At 32.5% G+C, this 8,342-nt stretch overlaps 1 protein-coding gene across 1 annotated transcript; it reads left to right on the top strand.

The window, feature by feature from the left end:
• The first annotated feature begins 1,716 nt into the window (after positions 1-1,716).
• On the top strand, positions 1,717-8,024 carry LOC137837786 (uncharacterized protein At5g08430-like). Its single transcript, XM_068646916.1, has 8 exons — positions 1,717-2,166; positions 2,551-3,327; positions 3,836-3,939; positions 4,161-4,220; positions 4,426-4,476; positions 5,133-5,203; positions 6,446-6,810; positions 6,963-8,024. Exons 2-8 carry the CDS (start codon positions 2,646-2,648, stop codon positions 7,892-7,894), a joined length of 2,265 nt encoding a protein of 754 aa, XP_068503017.1. The 5' UTR covers positions 1,717-2,166; positions 2,551-2,645; the 3' UTR covers positions 7,895-8,024.
• The last annotated feature ends 318 nt before the right edge of the window (positions 8,025-8,342 follow it).

Below are 8,342 nucleotides of genomic sequence, written 5' to 3'. Positions count from 1 at the left end.
TAAAGAATATTAACATCCATATTGAACTTTTATTAGTGAAGAGATTTTTTTTAGATAAATAAAGAATGTTTATGTTTAATGTTTTAAAAAACATCATTCTCGAATTTTGATGTATTTGGATGGATGAGGGAATGTATAGAAATTTGAAGGAGTGAATTTAGAGTGATGTGAGAGAAAAATGTGAAGAAAATAAGATTGTTTTGATTAAAGTATATTATAGTGGATTTATAAGAAAAATTTATTAAAATTTATGAATGATGTAATGGTTATACAAGAATTTTTAATTTTTTCAAAAGGTATAAAATGTAAGTTTACAAATTTAGTCTTATATTTAAAATTTAAATTTTAATAATATTATTATTATTATATAATTTTTTTATATATAAATAACTATATTTATTTTTGTTATATTATAATTTTATTTGTATTATTAATAATAATATTGTTAAATATTTATTAGAAAAAAAAAATAATTATTATGAATATTATTACTATTTAATAGACTTATTTATTTTATTTTATTAATATATTATTTTTAATTTTTATTAATTATTTACAGAAAATTTCCTAAAAAAAGATTGGATATTTTAGTATTTATGTGTCTATGATTCATTCACTCTCTCTTATTTCCGCACAATTTCATAGATTCAAACTTGGTTCCATTACACCTTTCCGTGCTCATGAACAATTTTTGACCTGAACAAAACAAATTCTTGAAAAAAAAAACATATTAGGATTGACATTAAATGACGTTGAAAACATTTTTATGAAGTGTCTTATAAAAAGAAGGTAAAAACAACATTATTAGACACTAAACTTATGTGTTACTTAAAAATGTTAAAAGTAAACTAAAGAATTTTGGACATTCATCCATCAATTGTTCACTAATCGAGAATAAGTGGACTAAATACAATCAAATCATTGTATTTCATCTCTTAAACTTTTAACAGAAAGATTACAATTTTACCATCAATTATAATATTTAATCTAATGATAAATATCCAATTAAACAATATTTTACTTAAAAACCTTATGTATTGTAAGATACTTTAATTTTCAACACTCTTAATTGATTCAAAATTAAACATATTCGTAAACAAACACCACTTTTTTTTAAGAAAAAAATATTATAATTAATGATAAAACATAATACCTCTAATTTAAAAAAAAATACTTAATTAAACCACAACACCGTATAAACATATTGTATAAACTACCCAAAAAAAATAATGTATATCTTATACTCCATTTATTTCTTAATTAATAAATGACGTTTAAAGTTAGACTAAATATATTAATAAGACTATTATCTTTCGTAATTTTCAATAAATTTCTTAATTTCTTTCCAATAACACCGTATTATTTTCATATTTTCTTACAAAAATAATTACTCAGAATACCTTATCTTATATATTTAAATAAAGTGCAATCAACTTTTTTTCTCCTCATAAAATAACTTACATTCTTCCCTTACAAAAACTGCAATTTTTTTTTCTGTCACCAAAGAACCACCTATGAAATAAAACATTTGAAGCATTTTTAATTCCCTTTAAATTTATCAAAAGTAAAATATAATAATGGTTACAAACACGTATAAACGAAATAAAACATGAATTAAAAATCGAAAATTAAAATAAATATTTATTTATTATACTTATATATCAATTATGCGCCCTATTCCAACCAAATAAATAAATCTTAGCTATTTAGTGAAACATAGTATAACTAACATATGTTCCATGTTTGAAGATGGACGAATATCCTACCTCAATCTCGAAGTTAATAAAACCAAACAATAATAAAATTGAACATTATAGTTTTTTTATTTTTTTATTTTTTTTTATTTCCTATGAATTTATTCTAGCACAGAAATAGGAAGGGTGGAGAATTAAATATGTCAGAAACTTTTAATATTTTTTATCATAAAAGATTAATAATTATAAAAAGCTACAGAATATGTTCTTGTATTTTGCTTCATAGTTAGATTCGTAGCTACTAAACATTTCATTTTGCAGTTTGGTGTTCAGTGTTCCTTCTTCACTCTGTCCAGAGGCACGCTACCGGAGTTGCTCCCTCCGCCATCAATCGCCACCACACTTCTCTGCTTCTTCTCGAACCTTCGCCGCCGCTATCTCACCACTGTCTCTCTCGGCCAACGCATCAAAGGTATCTACTCTCTCGTACGCTCAATTTTGTCTATTCATTTTTCCTTTCTTTCATCCAATTGCATGTTTCTTTGCGTTTGTTTATGTGTTGGTGATGACTTTTGTATAGGGTTTTTTATTCATTCTGCTTATGAATGCGTGTTTCTTATGGTTGATTTTTGTTCTTGTTGTATTTCTTTGATTCTTCTTGGTGGTGCTTTCAGCTCAACTCCTCTTTTATTTTTATTTTTATTTTAGGTTTCAAGGGCCTTGGAAAATGCCTGTCATGTTTTTTTTGTTTGATATAACTATGTTATTGATACGAATCATTTCGTCTGGGAAATATTCTTGACCGCTGTTAATTGCGTCTCCAATTTATGTTTTTTTTTTCTTTAATCAATTTAAGCTTTGGCTGGAGATTGTCAACGGATGGGGAGGGGAGAATTTGAAAGGTAGAAGACTGCGAGCATTTGGTGGAGAAGGTTGAATTTGGGTCTGTTTATGGTAGGAAGGATGGATGATGAATCTCATGGCGGTTCTTTCTGGATGGAGGAAATTAATGAGAATGTTCAGACACCCGTGAGGAGGAAAAGGAAATATAGGACGAAGAAAAAGGAATATCTAGGATGGGGATCGACTTCCCTTATTTGGTTTCTCCAATCCATTGGTAGAGATACAAATGAGGAGATAACTCAAAGCGAGGTTGCAAATATTGTAATGGAGTATGTTAAGCAGAAAAATCTCTTTCACAAAACAAAAAAAAAGAGAATTGAGTGTGATGAGAAGCTTCACTCGCTGTTTGGAAGGAAGACCATTAGCCGGTTGAAAATCAATGACTTGCTTGAGTCACACTATGCGGAGAATTGTGAGGAATCCTGTGATGATGTTTTGTTTGACTCAGAAGAGGATGAGAATGCATCTTCAATGTATGATACCCCGAGAACAACACCATCAGAGAGGAGGAGTCAACCGAAGAAACCAGTTTTTGAAAAACCAAGGAGCTGTTTTGCCACCATAGTTCCCGCTAACATCAAGCTTGTTTATTTGAAGAGGAGTCTAGTTGAGGAGCTTTTAAAGGACCCTGAAACTTTTGAGACTAAAGTAGTTGGAAGCTTCATAAGAATCAAACGTGACCCAAATGATTACCTTCAGAAAAACTCACACCTGCTTTTGCAAGTCACAGGTAATCTAGCCGCTATTCATTAATTATGACATTGCATTCAAATAAATGCTATTTTTTTTCTTCTAAATGTACAGTTCACTTTGAATAGGTATGTTCATCAACTGCTTAAATTGAATTCTTATGTTTCTAACAAGCGAAGGGTTCTAACAAAAAAGCAATCTGAAATGTACCTATTCTCTTTTTTACATCATTGGTTTAGATCACATGTGTATGATGATCTAGCAAATTAGTCAAATTTGCTTGATTGAAGAATTGAGAGTGTTTACAATGATAACAAGGAACAGAATATTCTAATCCTGTAACATAACTCTTGTTCGGGTCCTCCTGGGACATAACTCATAAAGCAAACCCTTATTATTATGACAGCAAGCAAACAACCTAATCAACTCTCGAACACACTGGCATGCAATTGACAATTGAATTTGACAGATATAGAAAAAATAGACAATGACATTTATTTCTTCTAATTAGCTGAAATGTAATTTTTTTATTTTTCCGGATTATCCAGGTACCAAAAAAAGTTCTGAAGTAAATGGGGAAATTCACCTTCTGGCTTCTGGTTTCATTAAGGACATCAGAGTTCAAATGCTTTCAGATGATAATTTCTCTGAGGTACGTTTATCTTGCTACCTTGTGCTTTATTTAGCAAAAATAGTAGTAGTCATTGCTTGATTCTGGTGCTAAGCCAAAAGTTCCTAGGTATCTGTATGTAATCATTGTTCTTGATTAATTTCTATCAAATTAATGCTTGATTACTGCAGTGACAGTTTTAAATTAGCACATGTTAACTAGAAGTTGATGGTGGGTTTGAGATTGTGTGACTTTGGTTTCAGGAGGAGTGTGAGGATTTGCGCCAAAGAGTAAAAGATGGCTTGGTCAAGAGACCTATGACTGTAAGCTCTTTTAATTGCTTTGACTTATTTTTAAAAAAATAGTGAAATTCCTTCAGCACTATAGCAATCCTTTTCCATAGATTGTGAACTGGAAGGAATAAAGAGTAGTGTATTCTGTATTAATGCAAGTATGTTTTGCTCTTGATACTGTGTCTGATGCTTTAATGAATGTGTATAATATGACATTTTCTTTTATACTTGGTAGGTGGATATGGAACACACAGCGAGAGTATTGCATGAGGATGTGACTAAGCATGTATGTACTGAACTTTAGCTGAACCTTGTTGTTTTAGTTGCTTTGTTTGTGTTTCTGTTCATGATTTCTTCATAAGTTGTCAAGCTAGTTTTTGAAACGTGAATATAATCAAATTGTAAGATTAACTAAAAATAGCTTGAAATATATCTTATAAATGACAAATAATGTATAGATTTCAATTTAACAAATTTTACCAATAATAAATTGACAAAATAGCTTGATCACAAGTCTCAGTAACCAAATCCCAAGCCATAATTAAGTGTGTGAAGCTCTCTTTTAATTGATCAGTTCCCAGCACTGACACATCATAAATAGATTTTTCCATTCGGTGTCACATTCTATCACCTCTATACAGTACTCTTGGAAATATAGAATACTTGAGTTCAAGTATCTGCCAACTCTTGGATTCTGTTTATAGTGTTTATTTATACATGCTAGCCATACCTTAGATATTTTTTCCCATTCTTGTTGATGTTTGGCTGTATGTCAATTATCAATTTTTGCTTAGGTGTATGTACTTGTCCTGTTTGTTCTGTGTTTACATTGAAACTGTTCATGTACTTTACATCCTTTTCATATCTGGGTTTATTTTCGCCTAACTTTACTCTAATATTTCCTTATTCGTGCTTTCTTCTTATCTGATGATTTTGTTTCAGTGGCTTGCTAGAGAACTTACTCTGCTACAAAATCTTATTGATCGAGCTAATGAAAAGGGTTGGCGTAGAGAATATCCTTTTCTGTTATTCATTTGACAATTTTTTCTATATTGTGGTATGTCTTCCCATCCTCTTCTTTCATCAGAAGATGGCAACAACCTAGTTAGCACATTACACTACCCTTGTTACTTTGTACATTATTAACTGTACTATTTGTCATAAATTAAAACCACGGGCTATTTATGGCAATCTATTATACATTACATAGTAACCCGTTACAACTTCATTAACTCATGATCCTTGATAGTTGGATTTATAGTTCTATTGATTTTGTTTTTGCAAATAATAACACTGGTATGCTTATTCAACTAATAAATAAACAATAAAAAAATCAGATCCAATCATTGTTTTTCAGGACACAATTTTTTTACACTTGTTGATAATGGGAAAAACTCAAGTCCCACATTTATTATAGATATCTAAATAATGTATATAAATGGAGGGCATCCTCATCTTATGAAGTGACTTTTGTGGTTGAATTTGGCCTAAACCCAAATTATACTCTAGTATTGGTGTTTATTCTAGATATATTATTGGACTACTTTTGAGCTTGAGGGGGGTGTATTGACAAAAGCACAAGTGTTGTTTTAACTAGAAATAGTGTTGGAGTAGTTTGTATATATATGGGAGGGGGGAGCTAGTTAGTGTTTGGGATTGAGTTCAACACAGACCCAAGCTGTTAGAGTTGGTCAGACCTAATTGATTTGATTGATCAAATCAATTAGTCTTTGTTTCATCTGACACTTGCATAATTCTTCTTTAATTGGCTAATATTTCCAGCATTAATTCTTTCAACCTCATATTGTTCGATAGATTTAGGGTGAAGCATTTCTCTTCCTAATCACATCACATACCTTGGATATTTACTCAATTGCTCTCCAAACCCCAATCCCTTGAGTTATGCCCAAGTGACAAGTGAAAGGAGGGGGGTAGCTTCTGTGCTTCTCTTAAATGCAGCATGCAGACTTATCTGTTGTGTAATAAAACTAAATACCACCATAAAGATGCTACTCCACTCAAAGTCAGACTGACTGATTACATTACAATCCCTTCTAGTTAGTTCTCACCTTTTTTTCAGTACTGTAGTACACATCTGATTTAGAAAGCAGTCAGTTGTGGTAATCAACATTGTGCATTAGAATTATGTCTGATCATGTATATAATGCTGTATGCTTTGTTTAGTGATCCTTTTTAAGTAAAATTTTAAGAAAGGTTTTGTTTGAAACAAAGATTCCTTAATCAATTTGAAGTACACTGGATGAATACCTACAAAGAAGAGAGAAGCTTCAGAGACCTGATGAGCAGGAACGGTTATTGTCTGAGTTTCCTCAAGTTATTGCAGATGATCAAGAAACAGAATCTCTCTCTCCAGATGATCGAGATAAAAAAGTGGAAAACAATTTACAGGAGTTCTGGCAGGCTACCAGTACAAAATCATCTTTAGTGACTGGGTTTGCAAAGGAAGTTACAAATCCAAAACTGGATATTGCTGATCTTGTAAAACTGCAAGGCAATTCACCAAAGTCAATTCCCATTCTTCGAAGATCACCAGATGTTCCTCTTTTGGATTTCACAAAGAATCGCACCATGTTGAATTGCACTTCAAATGACACTGCAGGTTTGTTATAAACATTTTCATTTTCCATGGTTCACCCTTTTACTGTAAGCAAGTTTTTTATCTGTGAATGTGTTTGATGGTAATATTGCAGGGCTTACTCTTCTAAGCTTATGCTAATGTCATTCTTTGATGTTCTTGGCGTATTTTGGCAGAGCACCAATCCTGTGGCTTACCTGTCCAACAGCCACTAGAGCAACAAACAGAATTTGCATATAAGAATGACATGTCTAAGCCAGCCAAATCACATGAAGCAAAGATCTCTCAGTCACTGCCCGACAAACAGATATCGTCATCTCAGATTCATATAAGCAATGACTTATATGTCCAACAGCTGCAAGAACAACCAAGAGACTTTGCATCTAAAAATGGCACACCTAAGCCATCCGAATTACATGAAGGGAAGATCTCTCGAGCCTTTCCCAACAAACAGATACAGCCATCTCAGGTTGAGGTTTTAGAGCTAAGTGATGGCTTATCTATCCAACAATCAACAGAGCAACAAACAAACTTCTCGTATAAGAATGACATGTCTAAGCCAGCCGAATCACATGAAGTGAATATATCTCAAGTACTGCCCAACAGACAGATACGACCATCTCAGTTTGATGCTATAGAGCTAAATGATGACTTAGCTGTTCAACAACCGGAAGAGCAACAAACTGACTTTGCATATAACAGTGGCATGTCTAAGCCAGCTGACTCACATGAAGCGAAGATCTCTCCATCACTGCCCAGCAAACAAATACAGCCATCTCAGGTTCAGGTTACACTGTCCAGCAAACAAATTCAGCAATCTCAGATTCAGGTTACGCCGCCCAGCAAACAAATGCAGCCATCTGAGATTATAGAGCTAAGCGATGATGAAGAAAATGAAAAGGCAAGTATTACAAACCAGTTGGATACCTTGATTTGGCATTACAAAGATCCCGGGGGTAACATACAAGGACCATTTTCCTTGATTTCTCTGAAACGTTGGAGTGATGCTGGGTACTTTACTAAAGATTTCAAGGTCTGGAAGTCAGGTGATAGGCAGAATCAAAGTGTATTACTGGTGAATATATTAGCCCAACATTTTACCATTTGATCAAATTTCTTTTGATGCACATTGTAAAATCCTGCTGAATAATTTGTTGTGATACCTAGGCAACCAACCAATTTACTACTTAACTGTAACTAAAAACTTTAGATCTCTAATTGAATTCATTTTCCTCCTCCTTGCTGCAGTCCATCTCTTTACTTGTTCAAGATGGATCATTCTGTCAGGAGTTTTATGTTGAGTAAAATAAACTACAGGATGAAATACTTGAGTCAAGAGACTTTTTCTTTTAGTGGATTAGTCATTTGGGTTAGATTCTCGTCTTCTATGATGCATAATGTTATTTTGTTCGGATCATGTGGAGCGATGTTGCAATTCTGCAGAGGCTATGGTTGTCCAAAGAGGTTGATGCCATAGACATTACTTCACGATGAGAGTATTGTGAATGCGCTAACATGAGATCTTTATAAAGTTTGGATTGCAAACATCTCGGTGC

This window comes from Phaseolus vulgaris, chromosome 4 (genome assembly GCF_000499845.2).
Source record: "Phaseolus vulgaris cultivar G19833 chromosome 4, P. vulgaris v2.0, whole genome shotgun sequence".
Taxonomy (NCBI): Eukaryota; Viridiplantae; Streptophyta; class Magnoliopsida; order Fabales; family Fabaceae; genus Phaseolus; species Phaseolus vulgaris.
The sequence above is the reverse complement of the archived record's forward strand: the minus strand, read 5'-3'. Positions and strand labels throughout refer to the sequence as shown.